The 19,945-nt window shown below is 38.3% G+C and overlaps 1 protein-coding gene across 17 annotated transcripts in view; it reads left to right on the top strand.

Moving 5' to 3' along the window:
* The first annotated feature begins 16 nt into the window (after positions 1-16).
* The window catches only part of LOC107499090 (adenylate cyclase type 10-like), a 38,212-nt gene continuing 18,283 nt past the window's right edge, over positions 17-19,945 (top strand). For 6 of the 17 annotated variants that reach the window (XR_004949974.1, XM_016122931.2, XM_036217725.1 and 3 more), the window contains exons 1-14: positions 17-1,052; positions 1,987-2,091; positions 4,762-4,800; positions 5,508-5,651; positions 9,919-10,124; positions 10,407-10,497; positions 10,591-10,679; positions 11,253-11,444; positions 12,131-12,252; positions 16,611-16,687; positions 16,790-16,979; positions 17,458-17,513; positions 18,252-18,405; positions 18,563-18,752. Coding sequence is in view for 16 of the 17 variants with exons in the window: in XM_016122931.2 (XP_015978417.2) it covers positions 896-1,052; positions 1,987-2,091; positions 4,762-4,800; positions 5,508-5,651; positions 9,919-10,124; positions 10,407-10,497; positions 10,591-10,679; positions 11,253-11,444; positions 12,131-12,252; positions 16,611-16,687; positions 16,790-16,979; positions 17,458-17,513; positions 18,252-18,405; positions 18,563-18,752 (1,812 nt within the window). In the remaining variant the exon portion in view is untranslated. Of the gene's footprint in view, positions 1,069-1,694; positions 2,121-3,755; positions 3,921-4,761; positions 4,801-5,507; positions 5,652-9,615; positions 9,725-9,918; positions 10,125-10,406; positions 10,498-10,590; positions 10,680-11,252; positions 11,445-12,130; positions 12,253-16,610; positions 16,688-16,789; positions 16,980-17,457; positions 17,514-18,251; positions 18,406-18,562; positions 18,753-19,945 lie in introns of those variants that run through there. The other 11 variants (XM_036217727.1, XM_036217714.1, XM_036217718.1 and 8 more) reach the window with 11 other exon arrangements.

Genomic DNA, 19,945 nt, shown 5'->3' on the forward strand with positions numbered 1-19,945 from the left:
CTCTTAATCACTTATTAATCTCTTTTCCTTCCCTTTGGCCCCTCCAACCTACTGAGGAGAGATTTTCTGTCACCTGAAGATATTTGGTCTTACTACTGGAAGTGCTAACCAAAATGCAAAGAAGTAATTCCACAAGTAAAATTAGCCCACCAAAAGGGCATTGATTAAGTGTTGTATGTAGAACTGTCGATAGCGAAGATGTAATATTTAGATTTATTTATTTTTGCAGAAAAAGTACTTTTCTGATTAAGAATTCACAACATTCTCGTTTTGTTACTGCTTTGTGATCTCCATGAATCTGAGCAACAAAATAGCAACCTAAACTGTACCATTATCATACAAACCTTGGAACCAGGAATTGACAGAAAAACGGCCTGGGGAGCCCTCCAATGAGAGACCCAATAGACCTGCCCTGGCAGACGACAGAAATAGAAAAAACTCGCCCTAACCACTGAAACCGACCGACAGTGAGATAGCCTTAGTCCAATGGTGTTAAATTTAAAAGGCATGCCAAGTTTGCCTTAGATGCCGATGGAACTTGTCCCATCACCCGGGTTTCTACTCCGGTGGTATAAAGACCACCCTATTGATAATTAATCCCAGGTCTGTTTTAATTTAGAAGTAGCCTCACTATCACATTTCAGGATTTTAAAAACGTCTACTTTTCTGCTTGACTGCGTGGCGCTTCCCTGCCCTGCCTCCCTGCCAGGAAGCCAGAGCAAGAGCTAAGGAGGTGAGAAGCACGTGGGCGGGGCCACGCAGCCTTCGGTTAACACTGCCATAAGGAAACCCATCCTGATTGGTTTGTGGGAGGGCCTCGCCAGGGCCGTCGGTGCAGATTGGCTGTAAAATGGAGGGACTCTTTCCGGTAGCTTAGCAGGCAACCGCCGCCGCAATGGCGACCGGCGAGCGGATGGGGGTTCCACTTTTGTGGTCTGTGGAGGCTCGGTTGGCGGCACTGCTTCCCGACCTGCTGGTCTTCAGAAAGCCCCGGGGATTGGAACCCGAACTTGCCACGGCCCAGGGCGTCCTCCTCGGCGTGCACGTGACGGGTGAGGGCGAGGGGAGGTGCGTCGCTCGCCCGGCTTGCCAAAGGGGCGGCCGTTGGTCCTCAGCTCTTAGAGGCTGCCGCGCTTACGGTCTGGCCCCGGCCCCGGACGGGCTAAGGCGCTGTTCAACTACAGGTTGCTGCTTCCGCAGGAAAACTTTGAGGGTCGTTTTCAGAACAGGAGGACACCTTTAAGAATGATCTGGCTTAGCCCTTGAGTTCTCTTCAAAAACAGTGAAATTGAGACTCAAAAAGGGAAAAAAAACTTTTCCGAGGTCACACAGCAGGCTTTGAGTCCAAGGTTCTCCCAGGCCCGAACATTTTTCAATAAGCCTATTTCCTCATGCAGTTATTGTATTCGCTCGATTAATTCATTCTTTGGGCCCACAAGTGTGGTCTTGGAGTTAGAGAACTACCAGGTAGTTTGAGAGTCTTTCATTTAACAAATATTTATGGAGCGTATATGTTAATAGATATGAAGATGAGTGATAACAAGGTGTCTTCCCTCAAGGGGCTCAAAGTAGGAGTTCTCCGTAAAGCTTTAATCCGTTCTGCTTGTCCGTAGTTTTTGTATTCCTCACGTGGGAGAGGTTCTATAGCCGCCACCCCCCCCCCCCCCCCCCCCCCCCCCCCCCCCCCCGCCAAGGAGCCTTAGAGGATGGTAGGAAAGGAGGGGTCACTGGCTTCAGATGAAAAGGGGCTTGTGGGTGAATCTTCTTCATATGCGGCTTGTGGAAACGTGGAGAGGGTGGCCCTCTGGATTCCCTGAGGCAGCAGCAACCAGCCTGGCCCTGAGTACTTCCTTAGTAACACCGTGTTAAGGGATAAGGGAGTACTCCAAGAGATCTGCTGCTTTTACACTGGTCCGATGCATGGAGGGAATAGGGCCTAAAAATTTAGGATTTTCAGCTAACAGTAATTTCTGCCTTGTTGGTCAGGGTTTACAGCATTAATGGACAGGTTCAGCCTGACCGGCAAGTCGGAACATGACGTGGACAAACTGGCCCACATCTTCAGTTATTACATTAGTGACATCGTGGAGCGTGAGTGACCATTGTAGGGGAGCAAGGAGGTGTGGTACCGGGTTCCTGGGAGTTTTAACGGAAGGGGGTCTGGGGTACTTTAAAAGGGATACTAAAGGGTCAGTCTTTTAGTATTACTCAACTTCTTCAGGTTGCTACTGACAAGCTAGATCTTTCTATCTGCCATTGTACCCAGTTTCACATCCTATTGACTAAGGGGGAAAAGCTAATTTTAACTTCATGTTTGTATTTTATTTCAAAATAAAGTATTCCTCAGGTTGTCTCTTCCAATGTAATGTGCCTCATGTGTATATCAGATATAATTTACAAAACACTTTCCCATTCTAGTATTGCATCCTGTAAGGTAGGAATGACTTTTTTCTTTATTATCTGCCATGAATTAAGCTTGTAGATATTTACCTAAAAAGAATGAAAGAAAACATAAAAGCTTATTTGTGCAGTGAACACATTTTTAGTACCTGTTTTGTGACATACTGTAATAGGTGCAGAGGGTGGGAAAACTGACCCAAGCATCTTTCAGTCTAGTTAGGCCTAACCAGCAGAAATTACTCTGGTCCTACATCCTTTAGTACTGTATAATATTCCCTTTCTTTCCTGACAGTGCCCCATATGGTTATGTCCATTGTTCTGAGATTTACCAGAATACTTACTTTGTGGCATCTCCTTTAGAAATGTGATTTTTTGACTCATCCCTTACCCCTGAGGAACAAGTATAAAATGTCTTTCGATTTTTCTCATCAAGTTTAAATGAAAGAGGGAGATAAAAATTATGTATTATATGATAATTAGAACATCAGGAACTGCTGGGTAATGGAAACATATTGGAAAATAAGATATAATACCTGCCCTTGTGGAGCTATTTTAGTGGGAGTGGCAGATAATAAGTAACCAAGATAATTATAGATTATACATTCTACAAAGGAAATAAATAGGGTGTAGTTGTAAAAAAATAATTGTAGAGCAAGAGAGTTTCTGTTTTAAGGCAATCATAGGAGGCTCCTCTGAGAAGGTGGCGGTTAAACTCAGACATAAATGATGAGAGGGAAGGGCCAAGGGTAAAGCATTTCAGATGGAAGACTGCCCAGTACAAATATTCTGAGGTGGGAGAAAGTTTGGCAGGCTCTGTCAACTGAGAAGGCCAGAGTGGCTAAAGCAGAGCTAGTGGGGGAAGAGCGGCTTGAGGTCAGATTGGAGATCATCAAACTGTAGGCCTTAGTAAAGAGTTTGGATTATATGTTTGTACAAAGGGAAACTGGAAAATTCTAAGGAAGGGAATGATGTGATCTGATTTACATTTTTTAGAAGCTGTTTAGCTGCTTCATAGAGGTTAGATTATAGGAAACTAGTGGAGGGTAGGTAGTAAGAATGGAAGCTGAAAGAGGTAATTGGAGCAGCTGTAGAGAGATGATAGAGATTTGGTCTAGGTTAATGGTTTTTAATCTTGGCAACACATTACATTACCAGTTGTGGAGATTTTAAAAAATCCTGATGTCTAGCATTTACCCTAGACCAATTAAATCAGACTATCTTGAGGTAGGCCCAGGAATAGGGATTTTTAAAATTCTCAAAGGCAATTCCATTGTTCAGCAAGGTTAAAAATGTTGATCTAAAGATATCAAAGTGGAGCCGTATGGAGATGGATTGATTTGAAATATATTTTTCAGGTTCAACAGACAGGATTTCAGTGGGGAGTGGAGAGGAAAGGGATTCTCAAGCTTTCGGCTTTCGTAACTGAATTGATGGTGGCATCACTTACTGAAATGGGAAAGTCTGGGCTTTGGAAAGAAAATCAGGAGTTCTGTTTTGAATACATTGAGTTTGAGATTCCAGTAAGTTATTCAAATAAAGAAATCAAAATGTGAATTGATGGGGAGAGTATAAATAAAGAGAAAGAGCCTAATAACGAAATTTGAGGAGCTGTAGGAGAGCATTATGATTAGGGAGAAAAGACCTACAAAAGAGACCGTGAGACAGCCAGTGAGGTAGGATATTGTGGTATTCCTGAAACCAAAGAGGATATCGTGTTTCTAGAAGAAGAGGGTGGTAGCAAACTGGGTTGAAAATGAAAGATACCAAATACAGGGAGGTCAGAAAATACTAAATTGAGCAAGATGATGACCTTGATAATTTTAATGAAGTGCAGAGATCGAAGTCAGATTGGAGTAAGCTGAGAAGAGAATGGCAGAGTAAAAATTTGACGGAATAGGATATCAGGAGAAAATTGTATGTAGTCCTTGAGAATTTTTTTTTTCCGGAAATATAGGAGAAAAAGCCCTAATAACTACAGAAGAAGTTAAAGTCAAGAACAGGAGGGTTAATTTTGGTGTGTTTTGTTTTTGTTTTTTAAAATATTGATAGGAATGATCCAGTAGAAAGAACATAAGGGAAGAGAGTAAATAGGGCTAGGATCCAGAGCACAAATAAGTGAGTAGCTTTGAAGAGAACAGAAGTACTTCTTCCATTTTAGAGAAAATGAGTGTAAGTACAGACAGATTTGAGGAGAAGCTAGGAAAAAAGAAGAAGGGGCCTGAACCTTGGAGTACACAAATAGACCAGAAAAGATATGAGGAAAAACTCAGTAGGACATTCTTTAGATCATATATGATTCTGCCATGATCTGATGTACCTCTGACTGACTTTTCTTCTTCTCTCTCCCTTACTCAATTTCAGATGTGCTCTGCTTTGGAGGGGATATCCTAAATATCACAGGTATTGATCAGTTTTTCTGAATATTTAAAGGACTAAGTGAAGAAGACTGTATTTAGGTGGACTTTGGCATGTCTGTTTATGTGCTGGGCCTGGAGAAACAAAGATGTAGAAGACACAATCTCTACTTCAAACAATCTCCCAATCTAATGGAAAAACTTTGCCCATATTAAGCTCAGATAGTCTTTACATTTCATTTAGATTGAATGACAGAAAAACACGTACCTATAAAGCATTTGTGAGAAAACCAATGAGAAACTTGGTCATTAGTAGCAGAAGCTAAATGTAAGATATAGAGGAGTCAAAAGTCTATCTGGAGAAATCTTAGGATCATTAGCAAGCTTTTTTGCCACAGAGTTGGCCTATCTTTTTATTTAAATTAAGCCAGCCATAAAATTAGATATAAACATCAACTTAACATTTCGTGAACCTCTTTGCTAGTAGCCTCCCCTTCTTTTAGTATACTGGTGGAGGGAAGATTACCAAAACTGTCCTTAAACTTTAAGAGAATTTCAGCTTCTACCTTGTCATGTTTTTATATGCTCAATGGTTTTGAGGATCTAAAACAATATTTTCACCTAGTATATAATGGATAGGGCCAAGAAACCTTGCCTAACAGCTTGCATGATATCTTCTGCATTATGGGAGACTGTTCTGGCCAAGTGAGTCCAGATATTTAACCTCTGTCACCCTATCTTTTGTCTCTGCAGGGAATGTGCTCCTGGCACTCTGGACAGTAGAACAGAATCAGCTGAGTGACATCATTACTTTGGTCGCAAAATGCAGTCTGGAGATACAGGAGAAATTTGGAGTCTACCATACCAGAGAAGGCCAGGACCTGCAGCTAAAGATAGGTAGTATCTACTAAAAGAGATCTAATTAGAAAAACAAAGAAAAGAACCCAGCCACTATAAAATATTCAAATGATAAATGATAAATTGGGGGGGGAGGCATTTGCAACTCATGTAAACAAAGGGTGAATTTTTCTAATACAGAAAGAACAGAATTTTTTTTTAAAGAACACATAGAAATCAAGAAAAGGCTAACATTCTAAGAGAAAAATGAGTAAAAGATATGAATAAATAGTACATAGACAAAGAAATACATCTTTTTTAACATGTGAAAAGATAGTTAACTTCACAATATGAAAAATACCAGTTGAAAGTACACTGAGATCGTTTCTCATCTACAGATACACAAAAATTTAGATGTTGAACATATTGTTGTTGAGGCTGTGAAGAGTAAGCCTTTCTCATACATTGCTGGTGGGAATCAACAGTGATACAATTTTATGGATGGTAACTCAGTAATCTCTATTAGGATTACAAAAGCATTATTCTTCAGCCCAACTATCCTATTTGTAAACATTTATAACTATACCTAAGCATATATGAAATGTCACATGTACAAGATTATTGATTGAAATATGATTTATAATAAAAGGTTGATAACAATCTATAGGAGACTGGTTAAATAAATATTAATATGTCTACCTAGATTCTCTGCAATTTTTAAAAAAGGTATTTTGTTATAGTAATATCTCCAGAATATAGTTGAGAAAAAATAAGGTGGAAAGTACTGTGTTTAGTGTACTACCTTTCATATAAGGAGGGAACATAAGACTTTCTTATTTGTTTATATTCATATAAAGATATATAAGAAACTATAAAACTTACCTACTGGAGGAAAATAGTATAGATGGGTATATAGGTGGATCAAGACTTTTTAATGTATATTTTTTATATAGTTTGGTTTTGAACTATGTTATTTTCTTACATAATCTAAAATACAATAAAAATTATAAAGCTGTACAAAGAGGCAGTACTGGAGGAGAAGCTCTATACATAAAGTTCCTTCACAGGACTTTAGAAAACTCAAAGGGTCTCTGAGTTAAGGGCAAAAGTTGTCTGCCACTTTTTCCTATTTATATTTTGAGGAGCAGTAGTGAAGAATCATTTCTGTTTTATATAGCATCTCTCCTGTCATAATTCTTTTTTATTCTTTTGTTTAGTGTATTATTGGGGGGTAATCCATAATTAATACTGAATGTAGGCATATTTATACTTTCGAGATCATCACCGCAATCAAGATAATGAACATGTCTGTCACTCACAAAAGGTTCCTTGTGCCTATGTATAAACCCTCACACCACTCCCCACTTCATCCCCAAGGAACCACTGATCTCATGTCTAGTATTAGAGATTATTTTACATTTCTAAAGAAAGTTATATAAGTGGAATAATACAGTATATACTTTTTGGCTACTTTAATTCAGCATAATTATTTTGAGATTCATTCGTGTAGCATATATCAATAGTTTATTCCTTTTTGTTACTAAGTAGTAGTCTGTTGTTTGGATATACCACAATTTGTTTATCCATTCACTTTTGATAGGCAATTGAATTGTCAGTTTTTGTCTATTAGAAATAAAGCCATTATGAACATTTGTGTGCAGGTCTTTGTATGAACATATGCATTCATTTTTCTTTGGTAAATACCTAGGAGTGGAAGGTCTTGATCATATGGTAGATATATGTTTACCTTTTTAAGAAATTGCTAATCTTTTTTCCAAAGTGGTGGTAGCATTTTATATTCACATTAGCAATGCATGAGGGTTCCAGTTTCTTTATGTCATTCTCAATACTTACTATTGTCTGAAGAACTTTTAACATTTCTCTTAGTATAACTTTGCTGGAGATGTGTTTATTCAGTTTTTTATGTCTGAAAACGAATCTTTATTTTACCTCTGTTTTTGAAAGGTATTTTCATTGGTATAGAATTCTAGGTTGACAGGGATTTTTTTCTCTTACGTTAAAGTTGCTGTTCTGTTTTCTACCTTGCAATGTTTCCAACAGGAAATCTGATTTAAGCTTGTTTCTTTGTATGTAATGTGTCTTTTTTTTCTTCTAGCTGCCTTTAAGATTTTTCCTTTATTAGTGGTTTTAGACAATCTGATAATGATGTGCCTTGGTATAGTTTTCTTCAATTTTGTGTGTGTGTGTGTGTGTGTGCGCGCTTAGGATTCATTGACCTTTTTTATTTGGTTTTTAGTTTTTATCAAATTTAAAAAATGTTCTGCTATTATTTCTTCAAATAATTTTTGTTGTTTTGTTGTTGAAGTTTGCTTTTATCTCTTTTTTTGGCATTTATTTTATTGTTAGTTTCAAGTATACAGAACACTGGTTAGACATCTATATAGTTTATGAAATCATCCCCCCAATTACTGTATCACCCCTCTGGCTTACATATAGCCATTACATTACTGCTGACTACATTCCCTATGCCATGCTTCTCATCCCTGTGACTATCTATCAGCTTCTAATTTGTACTTCTTTAACCTTTCAACCCTCTCTCCCAGCCCCCAAGTCTTCAAATAATTTTTCCTGTTTCCCTCCTCCTCTGTCCAATCACACACATTAGGCTGCTTGAAATTGCCCCATGAATCACTGGTGCTATCCTCACTGTTTTCTTTTTTCTCCCTGCCTTTCATTTTGGATAGTGTCTTTGATATGTTTTCAAGTTTACAGACCTTTTCTTTTGCAATGTCTAATTTGTCTTTGATCCTGTTTAGTGTATTTTTCATCTCAAGCCTTGTGGGATTTTTTCCTTAGAACTTTGACTTGGGTCTTTTTTTAAATCTTCCATGTCTCTACTTGTTTAGGTTCCCTAGAGTCTTGAATATATAGAATGTAGTTATAACTTGCGTAATGTCCCTGTCTACTAACTTTATCATTTGTATTATCCTTAGTTGAGTTTGATTGATTGATTTTAATCCTCATCGTAGGTCACATTTCCCTTTTTCTTTGCATATTTGGTAACTTCTGATAGGTACCAGACATTGTGAATTTTACCTCATTGGGTGCTGATTTTTTAAGTACAATATTCTTGAGCTTCATTCTGGAGTATGGTTAGCTTGATTCTCTCAGGTTTTGCTTTTAAACTTTGTTGGATGGGACCAGAGCTGTGTTTAATTTAGGGCTACTTTACCCCATTCCTGAGGCAAACCCCTTCTGAGTACTATGAATTATTAAGTTTGACACTCTGGCTAGTGGGAACCTGTTCCCAGCCCCTGTGTGATATTGGGGGTTGTTCTTTCTAATCTTTTCAAATGGTTCTTTCTCTGGCATTTGGTGGGTTCCTCACATTAATGCACCTATCTGTGCCCAATGAAAAACTTGAGGTGGGGACCCTGTACAGATTGCCAGAGTTCTCTCTGTACACTTTTCTCCAGTACTCACATTCTGTGAACTCTACCCACCTTGCCCTCTTCCGACTTCTAGCTCTGTCTTCTCAGGAGTCCTCTGGGTTATACCTAGGTTTCCACTCCCTGAGATGTGTCTGGGAGGCTCTCCAGACAGTAAGCTGGAGTATCAGGCATTCACCTTGTTTCCCATTTCTCAGGCATCATTGTCCTCCATTACCTGACATCTCAATATCTTGAAAATTGTTTCATGTATTTTTCACAATTTATTAGTTATTCCAAGCTTTGTGGTAAATTCACTGCCTGATTTCCATCTTGGCCAGAAGCCTATGTCTCTGCCATTCCCTTAAAACTATTTTCCCCTTGTTTTTAGCTTAGATTGGGTGACTTAGCTATGGGTAGGCCTCTCTTGGTTATAGTCACTTTTCCCCCAACAAGAACACTATTTTTTCAGCTATATTTGCAGTAGGCAATCCTGTAGGGCAAGAAAGACTGGAGGTGGAATAAAAGTATATGGCAAAGCCCAAGTCTGGTTTAATATGATTGCATGTAAAGAGAAATGGTGTGGTCACTGGGACAGCAGTTTCTGAGCATAACCATTAGGTCTCTGTCATCAGATTCTAGATATCCATTAGAAGAACAATTTAGAGACAAGACTCTTAGAAGCTTAGGATCTCTTGTTTCTTCATCCATACAACCCAAGCTTGTTTCAATGTCTATCTCAAGGTATGTTTGAGACAGAAGGAAATCTGGAGCAAGGTATTATTTTTCAAGGTACGCTCACCTAATACTTCTACAACTGTGGGCAATAATAAGATTTGCATGATGCATAGAGCAATGTAAGGATTCCAGACCCTTCCTTTTGCATAGTTTTCCAGTTGAGTTTAGCTGTTCACCACTTGTCTCCTTTTTCTGGATAGGTCTGTCCGCAGGTCAGATTTCCCAGGTTATTGTTGGAGATGAGCAGCGACAGTACCTCTTAGTGTTTGGGCAGGATGTAGATGATGTCCAGTTAGCTCAGCGTTTAGCACAAGCAAATGAGATTGTCTTGTCCTGGAACTGCTGGAAGCTCTGTGAACAGTACATGTTTGAAGTGGAAATCATGAAGGAGGATGAAGCTGTGAAGGTAGGAGGCTGGCCCTATCTATTGCACGTTTTAAAGAGGCCTACTACACCAGGGAGTCCTCTGGTGGTGGTCACATACTGCCTTGCCAAACCAACAACCATTGGAACTCTATTTTGGAGGGAGGTGGTGGATACTCTCCCGGAAAGATAGATGAGGCAGAACAATAAGGCTGGAAATATAATGCTAAATAAGGGAGATGGCATCCTTAGCCCCTTTGTTAAGGAACCAAAGGTAATCTAGTTGGTGGATAAGCACAGAATTGAGTCATTTTTTTGTTTATAGTTAAGAGATGTGCGGATCATTGACCCATTTGATTTCGATGAGCATTTTGACAAGTGCCTCAATTATCTGCCACATTACAGAACAAGTGCTGGTAAGTTACTTTGTCCTTTATCCCCAAGCCCCAAATTTTAAAGATTAATTTTCCACATGGCTGGAGACATTTTGTGTGTTTTCCTTTTCTCAGATACTTTAAGAACTGCCCTGGAGTTGGATCCAGACTCTGCACTTGAGCAAACACTGCGGAAGCACATAATGAAAAACCTTTTGAAGAAGGTTATTTCCTAGTTCTTGAGACATTATGTAGACCGTGTGTGTGTGTTTATGTAAACATGTGTACATTTACATGTGACAGTCTTTCCATATTGATCCAGTTAGTCTCCTGCCCTCATTGCAATACCAGCAGATTTCCCCATCTGCATCAATTACTGTGATGGCATGTCTTATCACTAGTTAGATTTCTCAATTCTGGAAAGTAAAAGCCGTATTTGCTTTTCAGTTTGTCCCTCAAGATACTAATACACTGTATAGCAGGGTATAGAGTAAGTATATCCTTAGTAAATATGTGTTGACTGATTGTATATACATAAATATATATGAGTACCTTAAAAGTGCTATAATGACTAATGGAATTGGAAATATCAAACTAACTCTTAGAAAATATAATAGCCTGGCAAGTGTCATCAGTAAATTAAGTTTAAAGTCAAAATAGTTTTTATTCCAAGTGCACTGGGTTTTTGTCTGACACCCTTATTTTCTCATACTCATTATGGAATATGGAATTAAAATTCCTAAACATGGTACTGAGAGTCGAAGATATGGGCAAGGTAACTCACTGTGTCTTTGTAGATTGACGAAGGCCAGCCTATGGAGTATATATCTGAATCCCGTACTGTGACTATGGTTTTGGTCAACCTAGAGTTCCACAAGACAGCATGGATGTTGCATTTCTGTCATCTTATCCAGGAGGCTGCATTATATATCTCCACAGTCGTAGAGAAAGGGGGTGGCCAGCTGATCCAGATCTTTATGTTCGAAAAAGTAAGTACAAAGGCACTTGACTCATCAGCCTTTAAGGTGAATGAGGAATAATAGTTTTGTATGACAATTTACCTTTCATATAACGTAAGAACAGATTCCCTGCTATTTATTTTGTAACAAGCTGTTTTATATTAAAATTTCAACTAATGATAGTTAAGAAATGGGATTTTTCTAATTAATTTAATTGTCAGGGTAATTGAGGATTACTCTCTATATCCTTTTTGATTCAATTATTGTTGAAAATCCTTGTGAAAGAAAGCATAAAAATGTTTTTCTAGCTCTATTAGTAAAGTAAATGTAATCAGATCTTATTTAGATAATTGAAGAGCTTGAAAGAGAGCAATATAATAATACTTGGCATTATGGATGAAGAAAATGTGGTCACATAGACTTAGCTCAAGACATACACTAGAGGTTAAATTTTTGAAAAGTTCTTGGCGTTAATTTTTCTTACATTTTAAATTTTAGTTCTTTGAATAGTTAAATTAATATTTTATTTCTTTATTAAATCTCCATATTGATGTGGCCCAGAGTGTTCATTTCATGAATCATGTAGAATCCAACATTCCTAATAGAAGACCAGTAAGGAAAGAATCTGGCTTCCTTTGGGGAAGCGGGTTCAGTTAAGGCAAGCCATATTCTTTCCCAAGACAAACTTTCTTTTCTTTCTTTGTCATCTGTTCCAGAGCTGCATGTTCCTCTGTGTTTTTGGCCTTCCTGGAGAAAAGAAGCCAGATGAGTGTGCATATGCCCTGGAGAGCTCCTTCAGCATCTTTAGCTTCTGCTGGGAGAGTCTTGCTGAGATCAAGTGAGGAGGAAGATGGGGCAGAGAGGAGCTTCTCAGGCCCCAGGGGCCTCTTTAGGCAGGGTAGGAGGTAATTACAAGTAGCAGAGTTTAAGGGCATCCAGAATCTGCCTAAAGGAAAGAGAACATACTAAGGGTAGCCAGAAAACAAGATCTGTTAAGCAATCACTAGTTACAGAACAACGTACTAGATACCAAAAATAAATGAAGACGAGTTTCCACACAATGGGGTAGGAGAAGGGGAGGAACACATAGCAAGATTCAAGAGCACTACAAAAGAACAAGTAAATGTGTTAATTAATATAATATAAATCACGTATCTGTATGTGGATAAAATGTAGAACAAACGCTGCCTGTCTATAGGGAATGGAGGAGTGGGGCAGTTACCTAGGTAGGAAGGGACCACAGCTGGTTAATTCTCTCCTTTTGGCTTTTGCTCTTGGTCTTTCCCAGTCTCATTGGTTTTTCTGGAATTCACATTGATAAGATCACCCTTGCCCTCCCACATTCTATAAAAGCCTAGTCCTAATGAAAGTATAGAAAATTTCATTTCCCCACTAGTTTCACTATAACAAGATGGGTTGGAATTTTTCAAATGACCTTTTTTCCTACTAGAAAAAATGGATTCGAAAAACAGTTATTTCTGATATTGAGTCAAAGATTTGTTTTCTTGCTATACTTATTCAAGGTGAATAAAATTATATCGCACATTTTTATACAGTATTTTAACATTTATGGAATACTTTAATATATGCTACCAGTGTGAAAATTTTTATCCTTTTTTTACACATGAGGAAACTAAACTTAAACTCTGCTACTTGTAAAGCCACTTGTAGCATATAGCAGAGCTGGTAATGAAACCTAGATCTTCTGTCCTCAAGTTCTGTGTCATTTTCATTATTCCACAGCTGCCTCTTATAAAATACAAATACACCCCAAAAGGATAACATATATTACTAATGTAATATAATAATAGAGGTACACTCATAGAATGTTAGTACTGAAAAAGAATTTAGATTATCTGATCCAACTCCTTATTCTACAGGTAAAGAGATGCTACAGTTGCTTCATTTAGATACGCAGACTCTTAGCCCAAGACAGACATTCGTTGGCACTTCTTTCAGTCTGGGTGGGATCTGCAGATACTCCTACAGCTTACTTTCCAATCTTATCTGCAATATAGGTGTGCTGGGCCATCCTTCCAGTACTAGTCTATTCTGCTTGTAAATTCTGCATTGACCTGTGGCCTTCAAGAATCTTGTCCTTGACCCTTACTCCTTAATGAGATAATCATTTCTTTGGCTTTTAAAGGATATCTTACAATGCTCTTAAGGATGCCTTTTATGACTCTTATGCCTCTTGGTTCTTTTAGTCTTATTTAGTTTAGAATATAGTAGATATGTAGCGCTAGATAGGATCTTAGAGTTCATCAAATCTGATCTCTTTAATTTAAGGAAAATAAGATCCAGAGGTTATGTTGATAAACCAAATACTTGACAATGCCAGAGCCTGAAAACTAGTTTCAAGGTCAGTGTTTTTTTCCTTGAAGATAATTACTAGTTCAATAATTTTCTAAAGTATGTTTGGTAGAATATCAATCCCTTAATAACTCATAAAAAAAGAGTTTCATGGCCAGATATGTTTGGGAAGTGATGCAAACTTATTTTTCCTTCTTGAAGGTTCACAATAGACATTAACATCAAAAGTTCTAAGTAGTCTTACAATAAATAAATTTATTACATGTTGTTTTACTCAATATGCCCCAAATTTACTTGATCACCAAACACTTTTCTCAAGAAAGACCTATCAACATCAAGAAGAATGAATGTTCTGAGGAGCGTATTTTGGGAAATGCTGTGCTAACCAGATGCTGAAGCTTGCCTTCTTCACCATAACTCAAGTACAGAGACACGGTCTCAGAAGTACCTGTGTCACACTGGTAGCAAATACTATTGCTCATGCTGCTGCATCCTATCAGCCTCTTCCAGACCCCAAACCACATCTGATGTCTCCTTTTTCAATGACCCTCTTCACCTTGAATCATCTTCAAAATTCTTTCTAATCTAAGAAATACCTTCAATTTTCAGCTCATTTACAGACGAAAGATGATTTTTTTGTGTCCAGTGACTGATCAGGGTTTTTCTCTAGGATATTTATGAGAGCCATGGAGTGCAATCTCAGAAACTCATAGTTTTTCAGCACCAGAAATATTCTCATTCATATTCATTCTCTCTCTCTCTCTCTCCGCCCCCCCCCCCGCTTCCTGTCTCTCCCTCTCTCTCACTCTCTCTCTCTCTTCCCCCCTCTCTCTATATAGTATACTTTATGTATATTTATATATATTGAAGAAAGTATATATTCTTCATCAATGAAGAGCATTTTTAAAAGAAGGAAGGAACATGGATTGGTAGGAAGAGCAAAGGAGATTATATAAAGTACAACAGAAAGAAACAAGAAATAACCAAGTGAGAAAAGTATTGTTTCATTATCATCATCTTGTTAATAACTGAGTTCCTCACATGTATAAATGCACTCATTCAGCAAGCATTTGTTAAACACACAGTAAGCTAGGTGTAATGGGCATGATGACAAATAAGATACTACTTCCTTAGCTAAGTAAATAATTATCTTTAATGCAGTGAAATTTAAGTGCAGGAATAAAATGCCGTAGGAACTACAACAAAGTGCTATGGGAAGTTAATTTTCATCAGGGGTACCAGGGAAGCCTTAACTATAGAGTTAACTTTTGAGTGAAGTTGAAAGGGAAAGGAGTTCAGTAGGTGGAGAACGTGGGAAAGAGCATTTTAGACAAAGGAAGCATCATGAAATATGATAAGATTTTTAGTCTTGTTCTTAGTATGGCAGTAGAACCAACTGCCTGGTTCTTGTCTTGGGTGTCTCTTTTATTCGCCCTGAGCAATGCACCCAGTGAATGAATAGTGAGTCTTCAATCCTGTCCTTACAGGAAGCCAAAAGAATTTTAATGTTTCAGAGACAATAATGTTAGGATCATTGCCACTCTTCATGCTCTATGACCATTTGTAGATTTAACTTAAAACTATGCTCATGGCATCCTCTTTCTCTATCTACATCTTGTTATCTGTCACAAGAAATTTTCACACTGGTCAAGTAAATCTACTTATTCTCTATTACATATTAATTGTTCATTGCTTCCTTTGAGCTTTTGCTTCACCTGGAATGGGATATGCCCTCTTTTTAAATAATTCATGTTTCCAGTACTTTTCCATTTCATGGCCTAGATAGAACCACTTCTCCCTTCACCTCTCCCTACTCCAAGCACCTTCTGTGCTCTAGCCTTTTTGAACTATTTATTTTGCAGAAACATGCCAGGCTTTCCAAAGCCTATGCCTTTTCCTTTTAGACAGAATGCTGTCGCCCCACTTTGCCAGTACATCGTTTCAAAACCCCATCTTATATCCTCTCCTTTACTACTCTCCGGTTAATGCGTCCCTTCTGTTTATTCTGTTAATTTGCTATACCAATCTCTCATATGTAGTATTTGTCTTGCTAACTTATAAATACATCTTTCCACCTCCTTCAGTCCCTATCACCCTTCACCCCAGACTAAACTTATTCAGGGCAGGGTATTTTTATACAGGTCATATTGTATAAACATGCAGCTTAGTGCTTCGTAACATACATTTTTTTTCAATGCTTATTAAATGAATGAATGTATGCAAGAATGGAAAAAACTATTAGTCATTTGAAAAAACCTTATTCTAAAGACTAGTTTGTTTCACAAAGCCTTCCATTAGCAGTCTGGTATTCTAATTATTCCTTTATTCTGACATTCTAGCATTATTTGATCCATTAACCCTATTCTGACATCTGTTGATCTATTTAATTAGGGGTTTTATCTGAGGCAGCACAATATGATGGAAATAACATTGATCTAAAAGTCAGGAGGTCTAGATTCTCATTCTGACTCTACTATTGACTTTTGCTGTATAACTCTAGGCAAGTTAATTCCTTCAGTTTTTCTCCTTTGTCAAATGGGGTTCAAATATTTACCCTACACACCTCATGTGTTTGTCGTTAATTATCCCTTAAAGGATCAGAAAAGGTAATCAGTTTGAAAGTACTCCAAAAAGCATATATAAAGTATCTGACAGATATAAGGTATTTTTAGTCTTTTTACTAATAATTACTCCCCAACTAAAACTCCTAGAGTAAGGGGACCATTTTGTTTCTATCACATGATATAGATTGACAACAATCTCTGGTCTTTTCCATTCTGAGCTCTAAAACTAGACTTCTGGATCTAAGTAGTGGCAGATCTAGTACCTGACCTAGAGGCTTCTGACTGTGTATTCATTCACTGTTGCTTTTCTGATCCCCAGGCTTGTTTCCATCAGTATCACCAATGGACCAGTATTCTGTGGCGTGGTTGGGGCAGTAGCAAGACATGAATATACAGGTAGAATAGGACACTGGACTGTTGGTTCTATAACTTAGTGGGTAAAGGTAGAGGAGGTGATCCAAAAATTCTCTATCTTTTTTTACTGTCTCCTCAACACAGTTATTGGCCCAAAAGTGAGCCTTGTAGCCAGAATGATAACTGCTTATCCAGGTTTGGTGTCCTGTGATGAGGTAACCTATCTAAGATCTATGCTGCCTACTTACAACTTCAAAAAACTACCAGAGAAAATGATGAAAAACGTCTCCAACCCAGGGAAGATGTATGAATTTCTTGGCCATAGAAGATGTGTGTGAGTGTCATTGTGTGGTACTTCATTCCAATCTCTTTTCCAGAATCAAGATGTAGGAATAATCAGTGTTTGATTGTATGAAATTAGAAAGAAAGATGCTCCTAGTATTGGCCTGTTGGAATAAGAGGCATAAGAGGAGGGTTTAGTGTCTGAGATCGTCTGCTTTTGTTTAGCTCTTACCTAGTTTCTCAGTGAACTTCTTGCTATCCAACAAAGAGAATAGCAATAGGTCATTAATCTACATGTGCTTCAGAATGTATTTACTTCCCTGAACCTGGAACAAACAATAATACTTCTCACCTCCCTTCTCTCAAAATTCTTTAGTTTTTTTAAAAACTTTTTATACAGAATTCTGTATCTCTTGAGTTATCTGAATATACTTGCTTTTGAGAACAATTTCTCCTCTATTTAGTGATTTATTACCTTTCTATCCCAATCAATTTCTAATAGAGACATTTCCATTTGTCTTTTTTCTTAGAATGTTTGGGAAGAGACATTTGGCCAGAGAGAAAAATTTAAATCACCTTTTGTTGGGTGAGTTTTCTTTCCTACCTTATGTTTTTTCCACTGTCAATGGTTAAATGTGATTTTAAAAAAATTCAAAACTAAATGCTTCAAAGCTTGTGTTAAAAAATAGAAAGCAGCCTTCTTGATGAATTTATAGTAATTTTAAAGAGGACTGTCCATTTCTTCTCCATGTTGAATGTCTAAAGTTCAAGTGGAGTTTTACCACTTTGCCCAAAAAGTACCAACATTTAGTGAGAATCTTTGTAAGTCAGAGTTCAGCTATTGAGATCTGACCAGCTTGTTGTGGTCATCTTTAGAGGGAAATCCTGCATCCTTAGAAAGTGAAGATAACACCAAGACTGTTGCCACACATGTTATAAATTCTCTATTTTTATATATATATATATTTTTTTATCTCTATCTGCTAGTCCATTATCTTTACATAGCAGTTTCAGACTTCAAAGACTAAATTGTTATTATGGAAAGTTTTACAAAAAGCTAAGAAGATAGAGTAGCCTCATGTCTATGTGGTGCCTCATTGTCCTTACTTAGGCTCTGAAGCAAACCACCAAGCCCAACACACATGTTTATATAGTCCAATTAATTTTCTGGAAAGAGAAATGGAGCCTCTTCAAAGACTGGGATTCTGCCAAGGATCGGGGGTGGGAAGAGTCATTTAGAGACTTAACTTTGTAAATTAATTTTAAAAAATAGAGTGCCTACTAAAAAGCACAGGAGTCTTAGGTGCTTCGTGTCTCTCTATAGACCGGGAGAAAGAACTGGAAGCCTTCCGAATGGCACAGCAGGGGCGTTTGCACCAGAAGAAGGGACAAGCAGTTCTGTATGAAGGTGGAAGAGGCTATGGAAAAAGTCAGCTGTTGGCTGAAATAAACTTTCTAGCCCAGAATGAAGGGCATAGGTAAAGATTCCTGCTTTCTGACTTAGCATCTCTTTCTCTTGAGGCTCCTTTCTCTTGCTGGTGTGAGACTCTTGTATTATTAGATTCAGCATCCGTGGGCTGGAAGAGTAAGTCTATGGGTCACCAGACTCCCAGTGACCATAGTAACATTCACCAGGGTGTTGCCATTGATGTTGAAGGAAGCAGATTCCAAGCAGTACTTCTATGCCATCCAGACCCTCATGGCTATCTTCTTTGAGATTGATTCATGCCCAGCCTGTTACCGACAGGAATACCTACACAAACAGCTCCATGGAATGGTGGAGGAACAACTTCACTGCCTTTTTAATGACCTCTTCTTTGTAAAGGTAATGAAGGCAGTGGCCTTCTGAACTGTATTACTGATGTTATACTTCGTGGGTAGTTAGACCCAGGATTGTCTTTAATCTAAAACCCTTATGGGGTGTGTGTGTGTGTGTGTGTGTGTGTGTGTGTGTGTGTGTGTGTGTGTTTCTCCTAAGAACACATAGGTGGCAAGGGCAGGATTGAAATTTGAAATCCCTTTGCCACCAAAACTCAGGCTTTCTCTTTTTTGAGGTTAGTGAATTCCAGAACTGACTCTGACACTTGCTAGTTGTATATCCTGGCACAAATCACTTAGCCTCTCTGCACTTTAATTTTTTCACCTTTTAAATGAGGAATATAACATTTGTATGGTTTTTGTGTGGATTTTAAAGGAGATGGTATGTAAGAGATTGCATTGTAAATGTGACAATAATAAATCCATCAAGATGATCCTGACCAGCTGAGCACCCCTAGCAATTTTTCCATGTGTTCTTGACTCAGTTTGCAATGTTTTGTTCTTTAAACATACCTTCCCTTTTCTTAGACTGGGAGTATGCCACTTGAATAAGCATCTGAATCTCAAAAGTTTCCAGTGGTCTAGGGTGTATGTAGTACCCAATAGAGAGTAGGCTAAGAATTCCCTGGTCCACAATTCGTGTTTTTTTTTGGGGGGGGGGGGGTTGGTTTTTATCTTCTATCACTTCTCCTAATCTACCCAGCCTGCAAGACATTATACTTAATGAAAAATAGAGAAGACTAAAATCTGCCCAATCCCTCAGTAGAGCCCTAACCTAGGACAGGCCTTGTTTGGGGCTCTGGCCCTGGTCCTGGCCCTGGCCAAAGTGATTGAAGAGCAACCCCACTTTGGCTCTCAGGTCCGTGGTAGCTAATGTGCCTTGGCCTAGCACAGGAAACGGTATTAGGAGATGTCCACTGCAATTGTTTCTCATGAGTCTCATGCACACATTCATCCTGGTATACTTGGAATAACTGGGATACTATTGGGGCTGTCCAAAGTGGCATTGCTAAGTCTGACTTGTCATTTTATTCCTTAGTCATGACCCTTTAAGCATTTGCCAAAGGCTGGTATGGAAAGGAACTATCTCTCTTTAACCACAAGTGGGCTTTAATCTCACCCTCTGAACTATATATTGATTTTTGTAACACTATGCCCAATACTACAGAAACCCATTCTCGCTCAAAGTAGAAGTATTTG

The sequence above is a fragment of the Rousettus aegyptiacus genome, unplaced genomic scaffold (genome assembly GCF_014176215.1).
Source record: "Rousettus aegyptiacus isolate mRouAeg1 unplaced genomic scaffold, mRouAeg1.p scaffold_m13_p_1, whole genome shotgun sequence".
NCBI lineage: Eukaryota > Metazoa > Chordata > Mammalia > Chiroptera > Pteropodidae > Rousettus > Rousettus aegyptiacus.